The sequence below is a fragment of the Camelina sativa genome, chromosome 10, assembly GCF_000633955.1.
Source record: "Camelina sativa cultivar DH55 chromosome 10, Cs, whole genome shotgun sequence".
Taxonomy (NCBI): Eukaryota; Viridiplantae; Streptophyta; class Magnoliopsida; order Brassicales; family Brassicaceae; genus Camelina; species Camelina sativa.
In genome coordinates this window covers 24,129,175-24,149,672 of record NC_025694.1, presented here as the reverse complement: position 1 = coordinate 24,149,672, position 20,498 = coordinate 24,129,175, and the positions used below count along the sequence as shown (strand labels likewise).

At 35.1% G+C, this 20,498-nt stretch overlaps 6 protein-coding genes, 1 long non-coding RNA gene and 1 other non-coding gene across 9 annotated transcripts; 3 read left to right on the top strand and 5 right to left on the bottom strand.

Moving 5' to 3' along the window:
* LOC104719765 lies at nt 2,599-3,755 on the top strand. The gene is made up of 3 exons (XR_756679.2): nt 2,599-2,945; nt 3,207-3,311; nt 3,484-3,755. It is a non-coding gene; the product is annotated as an uncharacterized LOC104719765 (long non-coding RNA).
* LOC109126792 lies at nt 4,749-5,141 on the top strand. Its single transcript, XM_019230618.1, has one exon. It carries the CDS (start codon nt 4,858-4,860, stop codon nt 5,062-5,064), a length of 207 nt encoding a protein of 68 aa, XP_019086163.1. The 5' UTR covers nt 4,749-4,857; the 3' UTR covers nt 5,065-5,141.
* On the bottom strand, nt 5,233-6,470 carry LOC104719764. 2 transcript variants are annotated; one of them, XM_010437733.2, is made up of 4 exons: nt 6,322-6,470; nt 5,951-6,000; nt 5,641-5,701; nt 5,233-5,509 (listed from the first exon to the last, which is right to left on the bottom strand). In XM_010437733.2, the coding sequence occupies exons 1-4, from the start codon at nt 6,349-6,351 to the stop codon at nt 5,330-5,332; spliced, it is 321 nt and encodes a 106-aa protein (XP_010436035.1). In that variant the 5' UTR covers nt 6,352-6,470; the 3' UTR covers nt 5,233-5,329. The 2 variants fall into 2 exon arrangements, with proteins under 2 accessions (XP_010436035.1, XP_010436036.1); XM_010437734.2 differs by having other exon boundaries at nt 5,815-6,470.
* LOC104719762 (50S ribosomal protein L27, chloroplastic-like) lies at nt 6,786-7,433 on the bottom strand. The gene is made up of 2 exons (XM_010437731.2): nt 7,304-7,433; nt 6,786-7,217 (listed from the first exon to the last, which is right to left on the bottom strand). Exons 1-2 carry the CDS (start codon nt 7,409-7,411, stop codon nt 7,026-7,028), a joined length of 300 nt encoding a protein of 99 aa, XP_010436033.1. The 5' UTR covers nt 7,412-7,433; the 3' UTR covers nt 6,786-7,025.
* Nucleotides 7,635-9,049, bottom strand: LOC104719763 (50S ribosomal protein L27, chloroplastic). The gene is made up of 3 exons (XM_010437732.2): nt 8,613-9,049; nt 7,989-8,090; nt 7,635-7,902 (listed from the first exon to the last, which is right to left on the bottom strand). Exons 1-3 carry the CDS (start codon nt 8,913-8,915, stop codon nt 7,711-7,713), a joined length of 597 nt encoding a protein of 198 aa, XP_010436034.1. The 5' UTR covers nt 8,916-9,049; the 3' UTR covers nt 7,635-7,710.
* Nucleotides 9,193-9,273, bottom strand: TRNAL-AAG. Its single transcript has one exon. It is a non-coding gene; the product is annotated as a tRNA-Leu (tRNA).
* LOC104720669 (putative fasciclin-like arabinogalactan protein 20) lies at nt 17,003-18,204 on the top strand (the record flags this gene model as incomplete). The annotated part of the gene is made up of 1 exon (XM_010438547.1): nt 17,003-18,204. A coding segment is annotated over one exon (1,191 nt), but the record flags the coding sequence as incomplete, so codon positions are not given.
* LOC104719761 (mitochondrial import receptor subunit TOM20-4) lies at nt 18,792-20,398 on the bottom strand. The gene is made up of 6 exons (XM_010437729.2): nt 20,202-20,398; nt 19,951-20,029; nt 19,680-19,849; nt 19,519-19,566; nt 19,156-19,248; nt 18,792-19,083 (listed from the first exon to the last, which is right to left on the bottom strand). The coding sequence occupies exons 1-6, from the start codon at nt 20,322-20,324 to the stop codon at nt 18,952-18,954; spliced, it is 645 nt and encodes a 214-aa protein (XP_010436031.1). The 5' UTR covers nt 20,325-20,398; the 3' UTR covers nt 18,792-18,951.

Genomic DNA, 20,498 nt, shown 5'->3' with positions numbered 1-20,498 from the left:
TACGTTGTATTTTATGGTTTTTATAGCAGTTGAAGTTGGTTTTGGGTGAAAGGTAGAATATTTGACGCAATCAATTTAAGATTTTCTGTTTTTGATTTGATTTTGGGTTTGATATGATATACCATAGTAAGATTAGGGATTCGATCCAACTGTTTCCGTTTTTAGTTGTGATGATTGATCTAGCCTATTTCATTACGAAGAACAAATGGTAATTAATTCGAAAGGATTGTTGTGATTGTTTCAAATGAGAATATTTGTAATTAACTGAAAATATATGCAGTTAATGATTTGATTTCATTTGGCTGATTGATATGATACGGAAGAAGATCATAAGGAATTACATATTATTAGTTGTCATTTTTATATTACGTGCAGATTCTGATGTCTTTTGTATTTGATTTCTCTTACATAAGAGGGTTTTTGGATACACCTCTAATATATATAAGATTTGAAAGAGATAATCCCAAACACTTAGGATCTACGTCTTTTCTACCTATTTGATTATCTATTTGCCCTTATTACTTTTTTTCTCTTCTTCCTTTCTTTGGGCGTAGGGGCAATATATAGAGTTTTTGTAAAGTTTTTTTTTTCTGCTTTTGTACTTCCCAATTAATAGTATAGATAGAAAAAAACATTGCTTCATATATTTCAATGACACATTTATGTAAATGATAATGGAAAGTAAGGGCATTAATTAAAGGGCAATTGTCATAAATACCATTAAAATAGGTTTTTATTCCAAAAATATCACTATTTCGTTTTTTCGAAAAATACCACTAAAATGTAAAATTTTCCAAAAATACCACATAATTGAATTAAAGTTCTAATACTAAAAACTAATTCATAAATTCTAAATATTAAACCCTAAAACTAAATGTGTCAACCCAAACCTAAAAAAAAAAATTATACATCCTTAAAAGTCAATTTTTTGTGTTTGTGGTAATTTTGAAAAAAAAAATTGTGGTATTTTTGGAAAAAAAACTAAAATGTGGTATTTTTGGAAAAAAAAACTTTTGTAGTGGTATTTAAAGGAATTTCTCTTAATTAAAAATGGTACAGAAGCTCTGTGAACACGACACCTCAGCATTTTGGTGAGAGTGCTTCTCTTTTAATATATAGGGGATATAGTCTTTCATACCTTTGTCATATATATAGAGAGGAAGAGGTCATTCCAATATATTGAACTCAATTAGAATTTTCAAACATGAGCACTACAAATGGAAACCAAAACTGTGAAAAAAAATGAAAAGTCAGTTAACCAAAGGAATAGAACTGTTAGGAATAATGATCAGATTGTTATGATGCCGAAGACGCTTAGAGATGAACCTCATATACGGCTGTACTAGTTACACTAGAGGTATGGGTCAACTAACTAAATCAATGTGTAAGTGTAAAACTCATATTCAGCTTCGCATACATATTTTTCCATCATTGACTAATATTATTTTACAAAATATAAGGACCCCATTCTACAACTGTAACACTCTGATCGCCACCTCTTCGTAGACTTCATGTCTACTTCAAATCCATAAAACCATTTTTTTTATATGTATCATCTGTTCTCACTAGGTCCGTGAACCCATTCATATCTAACTATCAATTTGCTATACTTAAGAGCTTTAAACATTTGTATAATATAATATATATCTAGTAGATAAATGTAAAAGCTTAGCTTTTTCGACGGAAAAGAAAAAAATTAAACAAAATTAAAAAAAAAAAAATAGATCGTTTTGATTTTATATTGATGGTGTAAATATTTATATAATGAATGGTATTTCACATTAAAAACGTGATACGTTAAAAAGGTTATTCTCCAATATATATATTACTAGATACCCAAATTAATTTAGTTTAGTTCATACTGTTAACAATTATGCAGTTTTTTTCCTCATATAATATATTTAGTTATTTCTGTTATCAACTTTAGAAACTATGAATATAAATTTTTTGGAAATGTAAAACATGTCTGAAAAATGTACAATTATTTTGAGAATGATTATTTTATGATTTTTCTTTTTAAGTTTACTTTAAAGAACTTAAGCTTATTAAATTAAAATTTTGAAATAAAGTAATTTAATTTTGATAAAAGATTAGTGGAATATTAAGACTGCCACTTGGGAAGCATAGAGACTTCTGGTCTAAACGCGTACTCTCATCTCATGCACTAAAGAACAATACAAATTTTTGAAAAGTTTCTTTGATTACTTTTGCGTATAACAAATTTGCCTTTTTCAAAAACAAAATGTTTCTCTTATCATTTACCAATTTGGAATTTGCCTAGCTAGTTAAAGGATAGTAGTATAATATATTCAAGATTCAAGAAGACATATGTATATAATTTTACATGTTTCTTCTTATTCCAATATAAGGCTTATGCCAATATAAGGAATCATTTTAAATTGAATCCACCAAATTTTTTTATTATTATTACCAAATTAAAAAGAATATTTATGTCAAAATCGAAAAAGAAGACATATTTTGTTCTCTTTTTGCGGAATATTGATCACTTAGCATCTTTATGGGGACTTCTTAGTCCAACTTCTTAGATTTTGTGTAATTAAAAGTAAATCAAAAATAAGAATATAGCTAAGATGAACTTCTTAATTAAGGGGTTTAAGAGCCCCTAAGAGGCAGTGACGTGTTCGATATTTACTGGGTGAGAAAAAAATTGTCTGTTTTGCTTCTCTCTCTTTCGCGACGACGCTTTCTCTCTTTCTCAACTCTCTGTATCGACTCTTTCTTATTGAGAATCTGAGTAGAATCAAGCTGCTTTAGCCAGATTCTTACAAACCCTAATCCAATTCCCTAATTCTCCGTTTCTCCCTCAATGTTCTGTTTTGAGGTTAAAAACGCATCTTTACTGAGAACTCGAATTGCTCCTTTTCAATTCAACCAAATTCGGTCCAAACCCCTTGATTTGTCTGCTCAGTCCAGTTTCTTGAACGGTTTGTTCTTTATCCTCGTTTTCTGCTTCTATTGGTTGAATTGAGAGTTTTGGTTGCTTAGTTTATGTCATTGAGCAAAAGGGTCATTGAGTAATCTCGAGAATTGGTAAAATTAGATTGGATTTAATATGAATTTGAGGGTTTTTGATAATTCGCAATGTTATGGTTGGTGTAATTTAAATACATGTATGGTAATGTTTAGAGAGAGTTTGTGTTCTTCTCCTGTAACTTCAATTTGATTGTGGTTGTCTTCAATTTTAGCTTTGGTAGTGAATGTGATATAGCCATTCACTAACTAATGAAGCACAGGGATTGTTGTTGTCTTGCATCCGTGATCCATATCTCGTTGTCTTCTTCGAACCAAAGGTACTTCCCTTACTTACACATCATGATGTTTTTGTTTTGCCTCTGCAAATTCATCTGCTCCCATTTTGATAGCTTTGAGTTTAACTTTGACTTCTCTGTGAAAGCTTTGTGTTGAGTAAATTGGCAAAACAAAGTTAGTAAAGACTTTGAGTTCTTCTTCCTTCATTTGCAGGCTGCATATTTTGGTGAGTAAGCGTGAAGAAAGGAAACTTGAGGCAGCTTGAAGGAGACAAGACACAAAATCTTTGTCCTGAATGTGTTTATCAAGCGTCTGCTCCCAAATGCTTGATGGAATGTGTAAAGTGGATTTGAATGATTGTTTTGAATCTCTTTGCTTATAGTCATGAATCTCTGTTTTTTTTTTTTTTGTCAATGAATCTATGTTTTGCATTTGACAAGTTTTTGATGTGAATATGAGCTCTTCAAAATAAATTCTTAAGAACCCCTCATATGTTCTACCATTGGAGAAAGTTTTTCTTAATAACTCCCCATTGGTTTCTAAACATTGACAAATTCAAAATTTAATAGAAAAAAAATTGGTTTCATGAGTTCTTAGTTGTTTACCGATAAAGATGGTCTTAGCAAGTGGTGGCCCCGTTACTTGTAATCCAGTTTAGTCTTCTCTTTAATTGTAAACTCAAAGTTCAAATAATATCTCACTAATCAAGATTACATTCAAAATCATAATTAAATAACATAATTCCTCCAAACGTATTTTGAAAACTGGCATGACATTATTATATTGATCACCGCAAGACATGTGACATGTCGCTATATTCATGTGAATCACATCGGATTTGAATGTGACATAGAACCGTTTTCTCGACAATTCTATCATGTTTACATCATTATTTATGATTTGTTCTTGTCTTACCGTGAATCTTCAGCTTATAACAGTCCATGAATTATATATAACAGCCGTGTAAATTAGTATATAGTAAAAATCGATCTCTGGTTAGGACGAACAATCTATTATTAAAAGTATTCTCCAATAATCAAAAGTTCAAAACTACACATCAAATGGTTTTTTTTTTTTTTTGGCAAACTTTTTTTCATAGAATCAAGAACTACACATCAAATGGTTAAACCGCTCAACCCGCACATACATAACGCTGCAAACCGCCATTATACTATTGTTGACCGTTTGATATGCTGAATCTATAATCGTTTCAACCGCACTTTCCATATAGAAATTACGATTTAAATTAAGACACATCAATTAAAGCAAAATTCCACAAATTCTCTCTCTTCCTTTGAGTGTAAAGAACAAGACTTTATCAGATTCTCATTCTCTCTTTTCTCCATCATCTCTTTCTTTTTCCCCATCCACCATACCTATTTCCCACTCTCTTCTTTTCTTTCTCCATTTCTTTTTCTTTTCTTTTGTTCTTATTCTTGTTCTTGTTCTTGTTCTTGTTCTTGCTCTTGCTCTTGCTCTTGCTCTTGCTCTTGCTCTTGCTCTTGTTCTTGTTCTTGTTCTTGCTCTTGTGCTTGTGCTTGTGCTTGTGCTTTTGCTTGTTCTTGTTCTTGTTCTTTGTAAGAAGATATGCATGATTGGGCTGCACCGTTGATAGCTTCGGCTCTGTTCGCGTTTCTGCAGCCAGGATTGATACTGCAGTTCCCGGGGAAAGAATCTCCGGTGGGTTGCATGAACATGAAGACGACGATAGCTTCTATTTTCGTTCACACTGTTCTATACGGTCTTTTCCTCATCCTCTTTCTCGTCGTTCTCAACATCCATGTCTACGCATAGATCATTTAATTAATTATTACACTCATGTATGTGCTCTGTTTGTGCCGGTGGGTTTAGTAAAGCTTTGTTTTAGGACTTGTCTTTGTTCTTAAAGATTATTCTTAGTTACTCCTACAAAATTGAACTTTTTCATTATTACCCACGTTCGCTATGGAGTTATTCTTAACATCGGTGCATGTAACTTTACCATCAATATAGGTTTGTTTACGATTACAAGCCTGCAAGACTATGTTGTGATGTTATGTTACAGAGGAAGTTGTAAACCTTAGGGCATCTCCATTGAAGTTGTAAAAAATATAAGCTCACAAGGAAGGCAATAGTTGAACTTTTTAACACGATCATCCTTCAAATGTTTGAGAGCAGACCTGCAAAGGATATATACAAAGCTAGACTGAATACACCGAGTTAAGCACTCTAAGTGGCTGAATGTGAATATGAAAATAGTCTGCAAAGGATATATACAAACCATAAGTAATGTAATTCTTATTCCTCTACAAAGCAAATGAACAAATTACGTCTTCTATAACTTTCATGGTAACAAGACACTGAGAGAAAAGGATACCACAGATTTTTTACCTTCTCTGAGTACACCCCAAGATGTAAACTTGAAAGTTCAACTCTATCAACTTGTCTATCCCTGCAGAAGAAAAGCAGATGAAATTAGCAACAGCTCCCATAAACATCATAAGTAAGAGTAGTAGCACACAAATGTACAGATAATTATAGGTGGAACTCAGGAATTTTATATACCTTTTTTCAAGTGGGATGTACGGAACCCAAGCCATTTTCATATTTTTCATTGCCGAGCATATTTTTCATATATCACAATGTCGAGCATATTTTCAAACACCAGAGACATGATATAAAAAATGAAACCAAAGCTTACACAAACGACAGCAGGAACAAGGACATCCTTGGTTTCATCTTTGTAAGGGCCTTACAAAAACCAGAAAACAAAGTCATGAACATATCATAAAAGAGAGCTGATATGTTTTAAATCCAATTTGAGTTGTCACTTCACTTACATCCAAATCAACATGATCAACAATGTGGAGAATAGAGCATGACGCACACAATAACTATGAATCTATAAAACTATGATTACACAAGTTTCAATCCAAAACTTCTAACAAAATTATGAATTTGAGAGTGCGAAATCGAATTGCAAGAAAATAGCGAACCCAATTTGTTGAAGGAGATTCTCGATTTCAAAGAACAAAATATAAAATAAATGCCGACTGAGATCAATTCAATCACCTCCGCCGATTCAATCTCCTCCAATTTCATCTTCTTTTTCGATTGTCAATTCGCGAGTTCGAAAGAGAGACAGAGAGAGGAAGAGGAAGAGGAAGAAAAGAAAAAAAATTCAATCGACCATCCAAAAATCGTTTATCTCTATTAATCGGTTTGTCCAACCAATTGATGACACGTACAGTCTCTTATAATAAGATTGAGTCTTATTACCTTAGGATAGTGACTATTTTGATTTTTTTTTTGATTTTTTTTGTCGTCTAGTGACTATTTTGATTTAGAAATTGATAAAACTGAAAATCCTCAACTCCTTTTGGTTTCTTTTTTGAATCGTGAATCACACCAATCAATGTTATTTACCTTACTCTTGTCTTTTTTTACTTAAAAGGTTTGGGTCGCTTCTCTGATTAGTGATTCAGAATTGTTACTTGGAAGACTTTTTTCACTAAACTAAAACCTGAACTGTTATATATCAGTTTGGTTTGGCTAATAAAAAACAATAATAATAACCCATTTGAATACACTCTGTGACTCGGTAGTCGGTTGGGTAAATTCCGCAGAGGCTTGGACTCAACTTGACAAAAGAGAGGTAGATTAGACACATACAAATGACTCTTGAAACTCAAGCTTCTTCTGAATTAGCAAAAGGAATATTTTCATGAACCAAGACTAAACAAAAAGAGACAAAAGGAAAACTTCACATTCGTTTACTAGCACTCGGGGTTGGCTTCTGCATCATCGATAGCTGCAGATGCAAGGACAAGTTGAGGAGTAGGAATTGTGTAAGTGTAGTTCTCACGTCTTGCCTTCTTCTTCTCCCTCTGCAACCTAAAGTTCTCCCTCTTTCGTGCTCTGTAACTGTTGGGATTCTCTGGCACAATTTCTCGTGGGTAGACACTTATCTGCAAAAAAACATTTCCTTTAGACTCCAAGAAGAATTGAGAAAGCTTATAGAGCTTAACCCTAATGATCATCACAACTGATTTACCTTCTTCCTGTCAGGACCAAACTTCTCAAACTTCACTAATCCATCGATTAAAGAGAAGATAGTATGATCTTTACCAATCCCAACGTTCTTCCCAGCATGAAACTGCATAAACCATCATCCATGAATCAATCTTCTCAAACAAAACAAAGTTATCATCCTAGACACAAACATAACCTACCTATAACTAACAGAGAATGCAATCTGCAACAAGAACATCATTCATAAATCAATCTCCTCAAACAAATTGTTTCCATCCTGAAGACAAGCACAACCTGGATAAAAGAGCTACAGAGCTTCTAAAACCATCATTCATGAATCAATCTTCTCAANCTGAATTAGCAAAAGGAATATTTTCATGAACCAAGACTAAACAAAAAGAGACAAAAGGAAAACTTCACATTCGTTTACTAGCACTCGGGGTTGGCTTCTGCATCATCGATAGCTGCAGATGCAAGGACAAGTTGAGGAGTAGGAATTGTGTAAGTGTAGTTCTCACGTCTTGCCTTCTTCTTCTCCCTCTGCAACCTAAAGTTCTCCCTCTTTCGTGCTCTGTAACTGTTGGGATTCTCTGGCACAATTTCTCGTGGGTAGACACTTATCTGCAAAAAAACATTTCCTTTAGACTCCAAGAAGAATTGAGAAAGCTTATAGAGCTTAACCCTAATGATCATCACAACTGATTTACCTTCTTCCTGTCAGGACCAAACTTCTCAAACTTCACTAATCCATCGATTAAAGAGAAGATAGTATGATCTTTACCAATCCCAACGTTCTTCCCAGCATGAAACTGCATAAACCATCATCCATGAATCAATCTTCTCAAACAAAACAAAGTTATCATCCTAGACACAAACATAACCTACCTATAACTAACAGAGAATGCAATCTGCAACAAGAACATCATTCATAAATCAATCTCCTCAAACAAATTGTTTCCATCCTGAAGACAAGCACAACCTGGATAAAAGAGCTACAGAGCTTCTAAAACCATCATTCATGAATCAATCTTCTCAATCAAAATTGTTTCATCCTATAACATAAGCATACCAAAGAACTAATAGAATCTGAAATAAGAGGTCAAGAGCTTCTTCTAAATTCTGAGAATTTTGAATTATGGAACATCAATTCACGAAATCAATCTCCTCAAACGAATCAATTACATCCTCAACACAATCAAAAACCCAGAAAATATTCGAGAATTAAAAAATCTGAAACCAGAGCTTGAGAGCAGAGTTACGGTGAAATTAGTAGAGAATCAGAAACTAGAGGTTCTAGATTCGTCAGTTTCGTGTTCTTTAAGTGTTGTTACCTTAGTGCCACGTTGACGGACAATGATAGCGCCAGGTTTAGCGACTTGGTCACCATAGATCTTGACACCAAGCCTTTGACCAGGAGAATCACGACCGTTCTTAGTACTACCGGCTCCTTTCTTATGCGCAGATTCAATCGTCAATGGAATCGGAGCTTGGAGGTTTTGCATTGGGAGAGTCACGGTGAAGGTTGTTTTAGGGCATAAACTCAAATCGCCTCTGAGGAACGACGAGGTAGAAGAGAGTGACAAGCCTTTAAAAGCACCAATCAGATTCAAACTCATCGATGTTGCCATCGCCATTGCTACAACAATAAAACCTAACAGAGAACTCTGTGTGGGGATTTTGAAATTTAGGGCTTTTTTTGTGAGAGAGGGTTGAAGAAGAAGAAGAAGAAGAAGAAGAAGAAGAGTGAGTGAACAAAGTTCTTCTCTTTTACCTTATCGTTTCGTCTCACTCTCTCTATCAGTGGCCATTAATAATTCCACGTCATCATATAAATGTATGTTTAACTCAAGACGATAAGGCGAGTACACGTCAGCATATATATAATGGAAAAAAAAAGGAAAAAAATGGGAATGTTGACAGTGGGATTTGAACCCACGCCCTTTCGGACCAGAACCTTAATCTGGCGCCTTAGACCAACTCGGCCATATCAACTATGTTGAATATGGTTCTCGAAACGTACTATATATTCAGAACACTATCGTTTTAATTGATTATTGGCGAATACCAAAGAGATTTTAGTCCTAACCATCAAAACAAATGAAAATCAAAATGAAATTGAAGGTATTGAACTCAGCTACCGGGGCACCAATAGCCATTTGACGTAACAAAGAATAGGTCGATAAAGGTCTGATCTCACAACATATACGTAACTAAATTGTTTGAAGATGGAATTTGAGCGTTACATCATTTGTATTTTGATATTCGCCAATAATGGACTAAAATCTCTTTGGCCCTTTATACTCCAATTTTAATGGTAAAAAAACAATATTGTCCTTAAAAAAGGTTATTAAAGATTAAATATAATTAAGTAAGTGTTCAACGAAAAACACAGTAGCTCAGTGGTTGTGAGTTTCATGTGCACGCGCGTGCGCCTAGGGTTTGAATCCCATTATGCAGGCGCCCAGAGATTTTAATTCTGTTTATTTTGTCTGCACATATTTTCATTTTTTTTTGTTATTTCTTTCGTTATTTGATTGACTATATTCTAAAGTGTTAATTAAAGAGTTAGTTAATTTAATAAAATACTCTTTTTGTTTTGATTTATATTTCAAAAATATATAAAATTCAATGTAAATATTTTTTTTTTGGATTTTCATTGTTTTAAAAAATTAAAATGTTTGCAAAATAAAAAAAGACTACAAGATACCAGAGAAAAATCATAACTATTATATTAAAACTTTCATATGTGCTCGAGATTAATATTAGTCCCCTTAATTACGCAAGGTTATGAATATACAATATAACAATAATTGGGTAAAAAAAATACAGGATCCCCATAGCAAAACCAAACATGATTAAGAAGTTTGAATGTTGTAATTATGTTTTCCGTCACTTATGTTTATTTTTAAGTACATAAGTTTACATAAAGTTTTGAGCGTTTGACGATGGAACATCCGATTTGTGCTGCATTAATTTGTTTCAGAAAATGAAAAAATCCATATATTTATTTTGGTCCTCTAACCTATGCAAAATACAATATAAAATGTATTTTTGTTATGCTTGATTGCATATTGATAGATAGTGAAACAATATTAGTGTGTAAGAGTATCAACAGTTATAATAGCCCTAAAGATAAATATACTATATTAATATCGGAGAAGTGGGTGTTGTAGGTCGAAAACGATATAGTGTTACATTTCTACCATAATTCCAATGGGTGGTCGTCAAACATTTATATCAAAACATGACTATATAGCAAGTTGTAGAAGGTTTGGTTATTTTTTCATAGAAGAGTACACGTTGGAAGACCATATTTTAACTACTTAGCTTTGATACTTTATAGTATCTGATTTCAAAATATTTAGTTTGGTTAATTCTTATTTGACCGTGATGATATGTTAGGTATCGATTCTAGGGTTGTAAATTGGTCTGTCCAAATCGAAATGGGCATGTCTATTTGGATACATATAATTTATGGTCATTTATGGTCAAGACTCAAATACACCCATATCTAAATATGTCCAAACCAAATAGGACCATGACCAATTGGTCTGTCCATTGGTTGCAGATTGAAGCAAAATTCATAATCTCACAAACTCATAATTATAAAGCTAAATGTTTATAAACTTATAATACACTCATAATCTCATAAATTCATAATACACTCATAATCTCATAATACACTCATAATCTCATAAACTCATAATTCACTCATAATCTCATAATACACTCATAATCTCATAAACTCATAATACAAACCGTGAACTCTGATCTGATCTCCCCCTCATCTCTAATCACTAATACCTTCTAAGTAACTCTGATCCTCTCCTTCTTCCCCTTCTTTTTCTCTTTCTTCTCCTTCTTCTTCTTTTTCTTCTTGTTCATCTTCCTCAAAAAACTCGGATCCACCTATCAAATGAAAACATAACAAAACTATCACTGAACCATCATTTCATTCATAGATAACAAAACAAAATCAAGTTATAAGAGTTAATATACTTACTAATTTCCTCAAAACCTCTTAACCAATTTCTTGCACAGATAAGTGCTTGCACATTGGATGGAAGTAGACGGTTCCTGTACTTGTTTAGAACTCGACTTCCCACACTAAATGATGACTCGGAAGACACTGTTGTTATAGGAATACAAAGTACATCACATGCCATGCGAGACAACTCTTTAAAACGTGCTGCATTATCTTTCCAATACTTCAAGACATCCAAACTCTGAAAAGCAACCATATCCAAAGCTGGTTCATCCAAGTACATATCTAGAGCCGATTTTCCTGTTCCAGATTTTTGAGAAACAAATGCATAAAAGCCCTACATAATATGACAACGAACAAAATAAGAATAGAGAGAACATATAACATAATATGACAAAGAACATAACAGAATAAGCTACTTACACCATATCAAGATGGTAGTTTATCCTCCATAACTTGTGAAGTTGCAGCGGTGTTCACATGATTCTTCTTATAAACTCCATACAGCTTTTCTATCTTCTTGCGGATGTGATCAACCTTAGACTTGCTAGTTGATGAATCTAAAGTGCTAAAGCAGTATTCTAAACAAGTCAACTTCAACCTTGGATCCAAAACAGCAGCAATCGCAAGTATATCACTGTAGTATTTCCAATATTTGTCAAACTTCAGCTTCATGGTATCCACCATTTCACAAATGGTCTCATCCTCAGATGTTGCATGAACTCTAAGCCAACTTTCAATTTTCCAAACTTGCATAAAGTACANCTTGCATAAAGTACAAATTCGCAGTAGGATATTTAGAGCCTGAAACAATTTTTGTTATTTCATCAAATGGCCTCAAGAACTCGCATATAAGCTCTGCTCTAGACCACTCCAATTCAGACGGAAACCACTTATAACTCGACTCCACTTCAGCAAGATTACGCAGCACATCTTTAAATTGGATCGCTCTAGACAACATTAGATGGGTTGAGTTCCAACGTGTTCTCACGTCAATAACAAGACCAGCTTTAATATGAATCCCACCAGTTTCAACACACCCTTGGAACATCTGTTCTCGAGACTCTGAAATCCTCACAAACTTGACACTTTCCCTAATTTTATCTAAAGCTTTCTCTATCACATCTAACCCATCTTGAACTATCAGATTCAAAATATGAGCTACACACCTTACATGAAAAAACTCTCCACCACAGACCAAATCCTTTCTAAGTTGCCTTTTTAAAACTCCTTGCATATTATCATTCGATGAAGCATTGTCTACAGTAATAGTAAATACTTTCTTATCTAACCTCCATGCTTTCAACAACTCAATCAACTTCATACCCAATGCAACACCAGAATGAGGTGGAGGAAAAACACAAAAATATATTATTTTGGCTTGCAAGTTCCAATTTGCATCAATGTAATGTGCAGTTAAACACATATAACCTTCCACGGTTATTGCTCTCCACAAATCAGTTGTAAAACAAACTCTACCCGGAAATTCACTCAAAATCTGCTTAAGTTTGTTTTTCTCCTTCTCAAAAATTTGTACTTTAGGCTTCCCACACTAAATGATGACTCGGAAAACACTGTGGTTATAGGAATACAAAGTACATCACATGCCATGCGAGACAACTCTTTAAAACGTGCTGCATTATCTTTCCAATACTTCAAGACATCCAAACTCTGAAAAGCAACCATATCCAAAGCTGGTTCATCCAAGTACATATCTAGAGCCGATTTTCCTGTTCCAGATTTTTGAGAAACAAATGCATAAAAGCCCTACATAATATGACAACGAACAAAATAAGAATAGAGAGAACATATAACATAATATGACAAAGAACATAACAGAATAAGCTACTTACACCATATCAAGATGGTAGTTTATCCTCCATAACTTGTGAAGTTGCAGCGGTGTTCACATGATTCTTCTTATAAACTCCATACAGCTTTTCTATCTTCTTGCGGATGTGATCAACCTTAGACTTGCTAGTTGATGAATCTAAAGTGCTAAAGCAGTATTCTAAACAAGTCAACTTCAACCTTGGATCCAAAACAGCAGCAATCGCAAGTATATCACTGTAGTATTTCCAATATTTGTCAAACTTCAGCTTCATGGTATCCACCATTTCACAAATGGTCTCATCCTCAGATGTTGCATGAACTCTAAGCCAACTTTCAATTTTCCAAACTTGCATAAAGTACAGATTCGCAGTAGGATATTTAGAGCCTGAAACAATTTTTGTTATTTCATCAAATGGCCTCAAGAACTCGCATATAAGCTCTGCTCTAGACCACTCCAATTCAGATGGAAACCACTTATAACTCGACTCCACTTCAGCAAGATTGCGCAGCACATCTTTAAATTGGATCGCTCTAGACAACATTAGATGGGTTGAGTTCCAACGTGTTCTCACGTCCATAACAAGACCAGCTTTAGTATGAATCCCACCAGTTTCAACACACCCTTGGAACATCTGTTCTCGAGACTCTGAAATCTTCACAAACTTGACACTTTCCCTAATTTTATCTAAAGCTTTCTCTATCACATCTAATCCATCTTGAACTATCAGATTCAAAATATGAGCTACACACCTTACATGAAAAAACTCTCCACCACAGATCAAATCCTTTCTAAGTTGCCTTTTTAGAACTCCTTGCATATTATCATTCGATGAAGCATTGTCTACAGTAATAGTAAATACTTTCTTATCTAACCCCCATGCTTTCAACAACTCAATCAACTTCATACCCAATGCAACACCAGAATGAGGTGGAGGAAAAGCACAAAAATATATTATTTTGGCTTGCAAGTTCCAATTTGCATCAATGTAATGTGCAGTTAAACACATATAACCTTCCACGGTTATTGCTCTCCACAAATCAGTTGTAAAACAAACTCTACCCGGAAATTCACTCAAAATCTGCTTAAGTTTGTTTTTCTCCTTCTCAAAAATTTGTACTTTAGGCTTCCCACACTAAATGATGACTCGGAAAACACTGTGGTTATAGGAATACAAAGTACATCACATGCCATGCGAGACAACTCTTTAAAACGTGCTGCATTACCTTTCCAATACTTCAAGACATCCAAACTCTGAAAAGCAACCATATCCAAAGCTGGTTCATCCAAGTACATATCTAGAGCCGATTTTCCTGTTCCAGATTTTTGAGAAACAAATGCATAAAAGCCCTACATAATATGACAACGAACAAAATAAGAATAGAGAGAACATATAACATAATATGACAAAGAACATAACAGAATAAGCTACTTACACCATATCAAGATGGTAGTTTATCCTCCATAACTTGTGAAGTTGCAGCGGTGTTCACATGATTCTTCTTATAAACTCCATACAGCTTTTCTATCTTCTTGCGGATGTGATCAACCTTAGACTTGCTAGTTGATGAATCTAAAGTGCTAAAGCAGTATTCTAAACAAGTCAACTTCAACCTTGGATCCAAAACAGCAGCAATCGCAAGTATATCACTGTAGTATTTCCAATATTTGTCAAACTTCAGCTTCATGGTATCCACCATTTCACAAATGGTCTCATCCTCAGATGTTGCATGAACTCTAAGCCAACTTTCAATTTTCCAAACTTGCATAAAGTACAGATTCGCAGTAGGATATTTAGAGCCTGAAACAATTTTTGTTATTTCATCAAATGGCCTCAAGAACTCGCATATAAGCTCTGCTCTAGACCACTCCAATTCAGACGGAAACCACTTATAACTCGACTCCACTTCAGCAAGATTGCGCAGCACATCTTTAAATTGGATCGCTCTAGACAACATTAGATGGGTTGAGTTCCAACGTGTTCTCACGTCCATAACAAGACCAGCTTTAGTATGAATCCCACCAGTTTCAACACACCCTTGGAACATCTGTTCTCGAGACTCTGAAATCTTCACAAACTTGACACTTTCCCTAATTTTATCTAAAGCTTTCTCTATCACATCTAACCCATCTTGAACTATCAGATTCAAAATATGAGCTACACACCTTACATGAAAAAACTCTCCACCACAGACCAAATCCTTTCTAAGTTGCCTTTTTAGAACTCCTTGCATATTATCATTCGATGAAGCATTGTCTACAGTAATAGTAAATACTTTCTTATCTAACCCCCATGCTTTCAACAACTCAATCAACTTCATACCCAATGCAACACCAGTATGAGGTGGAGGAAAAGCACAAAAATATATTATTTTGGCTTGCAAGTTCCAATTTGCATCAATGTAATGTGCAGTTAAACACATATAACCTTCCACGGTTATTGCTCTCCACAAATCAGTTGTAAAACAAACTCTACCCGGAAATTCACTCAAAATCTGCTTAAGTTTGTTTTTCTCCTTCTCAAAAATTTTCAGAACATCAGCAACTGCAGTATTCCTACTCCAAAACTCAATACTCGGATAGACATATGCAAAAGCTTCCCTAATCCTTCCATATTCAACAAATGAGTAAGGAAGATCATGCTCTATAATGGCAACATCAATCAACTCACGGAACACCATCATGTCAATCTTTCGACTATGAGTACTAGGAGTACTACCAGGAGTTTTGGAACAAGTTTTCATATGCCTAAGCAAAGTAGTTGTTCCATTCCTATCCAGATTCAAGTGATAATTATACTTGCAGTGGTTGCATATAATATGATATTTATCATCTTTATCTTTCTCTCCAATTATAGTGAAAATTTTCCAACACCTTGAATGTCTACGTTTACCTCTTTTCACTTGAGCATGAGATGATTCACCCATGAGAGATTCATCTTTCACTGGATTGTTTTCATCTTCCACCAGATTGTTTTCATCTTCCACCAGATTTTTTTCTTCTTCCAGCATATGTCGATCCCATTCAGTATCACTCACGATGTAGTTATCATCACACAAGCTCAGTGATTTGTCCATCTGTGGACACAAAAAAAATAAACGTGAGACAATGATGCCAACAGAAACAATGAACTCAAGGAGACTCAAACTTGAGTTATCTAGTTACATGAAACATCATGATTCATGAACACAAAAAACAAAATCAACATCACAAACCCAGTAATTAGAGTAATTAGAGTAAAACACACAAACCCACAAACTGAGTAATTACGAATTAGAGTAAACCCAGAAACGAATTTTTACCTCTAAGGTTTTCAAAAGCTCATGAGACCAAAACCTAAAAACCGTGAACTCTCGAATGCTCAAACAAGAGTAAACCCACAAACCGACTATGGATTCGAATGATTCGATTCGAATCCATAGTCGATCCTATTTCTGGTAAGAATAATTGACAATTGAATCCTTTTATATCAAATATGAAGGATACATTTTTACGATTTCTAACTATTGTTCTAGTTCGTTATACAACATTTATATATTTCTCATATATGTGGATATTGGAGTGAGGACAAATAATCGATTTGTTGTTAGGATCGGTTCCTCTTGCATCCAATGCATTTTTGTGTATGATTGTAGATACAATATATGTGATTGGGATAATTATGATAAAAATATGGTGATTGGTAAGATGTTTTAGAGAGGGAAATAACAAGGTTGGATTCATTTCTTTTACAGAATTTAATCAATTAAAAATATTATTTTGAATAAATTTTAAGAAACTTTAAACAAACAAAAAAACAAATGGGCCTAATAATAAAAGCCCAGAAAAAAAGCCCAGATTTGCCCCCTAAAAGCTTAGTAAACTCTGTTTCCCGCTCTTTAATAGGATGGATGGACTAAAACAACTGTAACTTCCCCTGCAACGGCTTTTCTCATCGAGAAACCAAAAGAGAAAGCTCCAAGAACGCATCAATGGCGTCGAAGATTCTAACTACCTTCTTCCTCCTATTTTTCGTTCTCGATCTCAATCTCGTCGCACCTTCTCTAACATCTGTTTCATCCGCCGTGGAAATCCTCTCCGATTCAAGCTACTTCTCCATGGGACTCACTCTAAAGCTCGCGAGCCAAGATCTAAACCTCAACGATTGGCAAGAACTCACCATCTTCGCACCTTCTGATCAAGCTTTCACCAGATCCGGTCAACCTTCGCTTCTCGATATCAAGTACCAGCTCTCTCCGACGAGACTCTCCGGTGAATCCCTAAGAAACTTCCCGAACGGCGCCAAAATCCCTACTCTCAGATCTAACTCATCTCTCGTCGTCACCAATTCTTCACGATTCGGAGGTGGCAAAGCTTCGATCAACGGCGCCGTGGTCCAAGACTCCCCTGTTTTTGACGACGGTTACATCGTGATTTACGGATCCGAAGAGTTTTTCACATCCCCGACGAAGATCTCCGGCGATTCACCATCGTCTTCTTCAGTCCCAAACCCTACTGGTTCGATCCCAATCCCTAGTTCAGCGACTCGTACTGCTCCAAGTCCTCCTAATAGATCAAAACCAGTAGTGAACTGCTTCAACATCTTTGAATCGGCTTCAAGATTGTTAATGTCGAGAGGCTTCGTGATCATGGCCACGTTTCTCGCTCTGCAGTTAGAAACTTCAGGAAACAACGACACGAAGATGATCACAGTCTTTGCTCCGACCGACGAGGCGATTCCAAATCCAACAACCAAATTCTCCGATTACGCTACTATCTTCAGAGGGCATGTGATCAATCGACTTGTCTCTTGGAAAGATCTTCAGAAACTTGCTTGGGAAGGATCGATTCTGCAAACTGTTCTTAAAGGGTATGAAATTGAGGTTTCTTGGTCTGGTGATATACTTCTTCTCAATGGAGTCCCACTCATATATCCAGATATGTTTGTCAACGATTGCATTGCTGTTCATGGCTTTAATCAGATGATCGAACCGAAAGAGAAACAGGTTGGTTTGGGAGAGTCTATCTCAGTGCCTAACGATGGAGAAGAAGAAGCTGTAGAAGGTGTTCATGAAGAGTACTCTTCTCAGTTAGGTGACTATGATGGTCTTCACTGATTTTTACAAGACAATTTGATTCAACAGAGTAATGTAGAGAGATACTCATATTAGCTCTCATACACATTCTCTGATTCTCTTAATTCAATAATCTCGAATATGTTCAGAGTGTTGTTTGAAAATGAATATAAAGTTGTGATTTTAGACTCTCTTTTGGTGAGTGTTACTGCCTTAATAGTCCATTTGTTGTGATGTTGATGATAGTACTTGGAATCAGTGCTTTCTTATTCTTCATAGTCTCTGAGGTTGTTGATAGTTCTAGACGTAAACCATGTTTGTGAACCTCTCTGTTTGTAGTAATAGACCCTGCACTTTAGTATATAAAGAAGAATTAGTCTAAAGAACAGGAGCCAAAGATTCATTCACTGTATAATGTGTTCTTTTTCTAGACTAAAAACTTCATCTAGTCTATAGGCAAAAGAAGTTGATTCAGATGCACCATTCTCCTACTATTGATAGTGCAACTTGAGGAGCCTATGTAAACATGTACGATTGTAGATCTCAATTCCTTGAATGAACAGCAAAAGATAAACCAGGTTTTAGGGTTTTGCTTCTCACGTTTACAGAAATGGTGATAAATGACACAGGACAATATGAGTTCATGAGAAGTACTATTCTGAGTTAAGTAACTATGCTCTTCACTGATTTGTATGTTAATATCCAAAGGACAATATGAATTCTTATACATTTTCTGAGTTGCAATAATGAAAAACTCTTTAGCTTGAAAATGAATAAAAAGTCGACGCTCTTGGTGAGTGTTACTGCCTTGGGACCGGCATCTGAGATTTGGCAAAACTAAACCACGCAACAACGCCAGCGGCTAAGATGACCCATCCGAGCACATCATACTTGAAATCACTGTTCTTTTTTTGCTTCATCGTCTGTGAGAACTGAGAAAGAAAGAACAAACATGTTAAATTATCATCAAACCAAATTAGTAGTTTTGAAATAAAAGAAACAACCTTCGCATTGCTAGATGATGATGGTCCAGCGACACCGCCCAATGGTTGTGGGCCTGAACCATGTTTGTAAACCTCTGTATGTAGTACTGGAGCCTGCAGTTTCACACAGAGGGAAGGAAAAATTGGTCTAACGAACAAAAACCAAAAAGATTTATAACCCATAGCTTCACTACACTAAAAAGAACTTCATCCCTAGGCATAAAGATATGATTCGGATATAAAGAGTCACTATATATCCAGTGATCCAAAGCACACCAGGCAGTGTTCCTATTCCTAAGAAAACTAGAGAAGCCTCGACAACATGTATATCCTCAAATCCTTGAACACAGGACCAAAAGATAAAACAAAAGACCAAAAGTATACCTTGGAAGCCATCTCCAGTGATTTCTGATAGGATTCGTTCCCCGGTTGCTGCGAAATTACAAAATAGCACACAAAAAAAAAACATATAACAATCAATCAACCACACTGACTAGGTGAGGATATAACGAAAGAAAGAAAGAAAGAAAGAGACTAAAAATAACCTCCTCAAGAGCTCGTTGAAAGAACTGAGTAGCATTCTCAAAGTGATCTATAGCCTCGGTTTGATCAGGAGTTAAAAACCCATATGAAACGTGAGCATTACCAATGACCCAAAGAGCATCATGCTTCTTTGGATCAATTAACAACGCCTCTCCCAGCTTCGAAATGGCCTCTACACAAAAAAATTCCCATCTTCTAATTACGGATTCCAATAGCTAAAAAAATTGTACATCTTATCATACCATAATAAAGACTACTACTCTTTTCAGTCACCTAGAATCAGTTGCTTTGACTCTGTGATTTGTTGAAACTGTGCTACTTCCAGTAAAGCTCCTCCCCATCTCGTCAAATTCTATTAAGGAAAAAAAAAAAAAACACAAATCCAATTTGAATTACGCAATGAAATCACAAATTCTTCATCGATTTTCTCATAAATTCTCAAAAAAAAAGAAAAAAAAAAACATAAAATCAGAAACACACATGAATGAACCCAGAAAGAGAAGGAAAAGAAAAAAGAGACTAACATCGACATCTAAAGGGTTTTTGATGTAGGTAGCTTCGGCAAGTTTTCGAGCATGTTCGAAAAACACCAATCTCTCGATTTCACTCTGCATATCCATGGCGGCTTCTCCACTCTGCATATCCATGGCGGCTTCTCGAGACAAATACTTTTGATTCTTCCTTCCGCAACAATGAAAATTTAGTGGAAAGACAGAGCAAAAATCATAAGGCGGTTTGGTTTACTCATATAGACCGATGATGAATAGCTAGAGCCTAGAGATGGCTTAATGGGCCTGATGGGCTTTCTGCTAAAGTTTGCC

Coding starts and splice junctions, on each gene's coding strand:
- LOC109126792 (XM_019230618.1), top strand. CDS start 4,858: ATGCATGATTGGGCTGCACCGTTGATAGCTTCGGCTCTGTTCGCGTTT.
- LOC104719764 (XM_010437733.2), bottom strand. CDS start 6,351: ATGAAATTGGAGGAGATTGAATCGGCGGAG. Junction 6,001..6,321: donor AGGAGATTGAATCGGCGGAG/GTGATTGAATTG, acceptor GGTTTTTGTAAG/GCCCTTACAAAGATGAAACC. Junction 5,702..5,950: donor TTGTTCCTGCTGTCGTTTGT/GTAAGCTTTGGT, acceptor TTTCTTCTGCAG/GGATAGACAAGTTGATAGAG.
- LOC104719762 (XM_010437731.2), bottom strand. CDS start 7,411: ATGCAGTTTCATGCTGGGAAGAACGTTGGGATTGGTAAAGATCATACT. Junction 7,218..7,303: donor TTGGTCCTGACAGGAAGAAG/GTAAATCAGTTG, acceptor GTTTTTTTGCAG/ATAAGTGTCTACCCACGAGA.
- LOC104719763 (XM_010437732.2), bottom strand. CDS start 8,915: ATGGCGATGGCAACATCGATGAGTTTGAATCTGATTGGTGCTTTTAAA. Junction 8,091..8,612: donor TCCGTCAACGTGGCACTAAG/GTAACAACACTT, acceptor TGGTTTATGCAG/TTTCATGCTGGGAAGAACGT. Junction 7,903..7,988: donor TTGGTCCTGACAGGAAGAAG/GTAAATCAGTTG, acceptor GTTTTTTTGCAG/ATAAGTGTCTACCCACGAGA.
- LOC104719761 (XM_010437729.2), bottom strand. CDS start 20,324: ATGGATATGCAGAGTGGAGAAGCCGCCATGGATATGCAGAGTGAAATC. Junction 19,567..19,679: donor TTCAACGAGCTCTTGAGGAG/GTTATTTTTAGT, acceptor GTAATTTCGCAG/CAACCGGGGAACGAATCCTA. Junction 19,249..19,518: donor CACTGGAGATGGCTTCCAAG/GTATACTTTTGG, acceptor GTGAAACTGCAG/GCTCCAGTACTACATACAGA.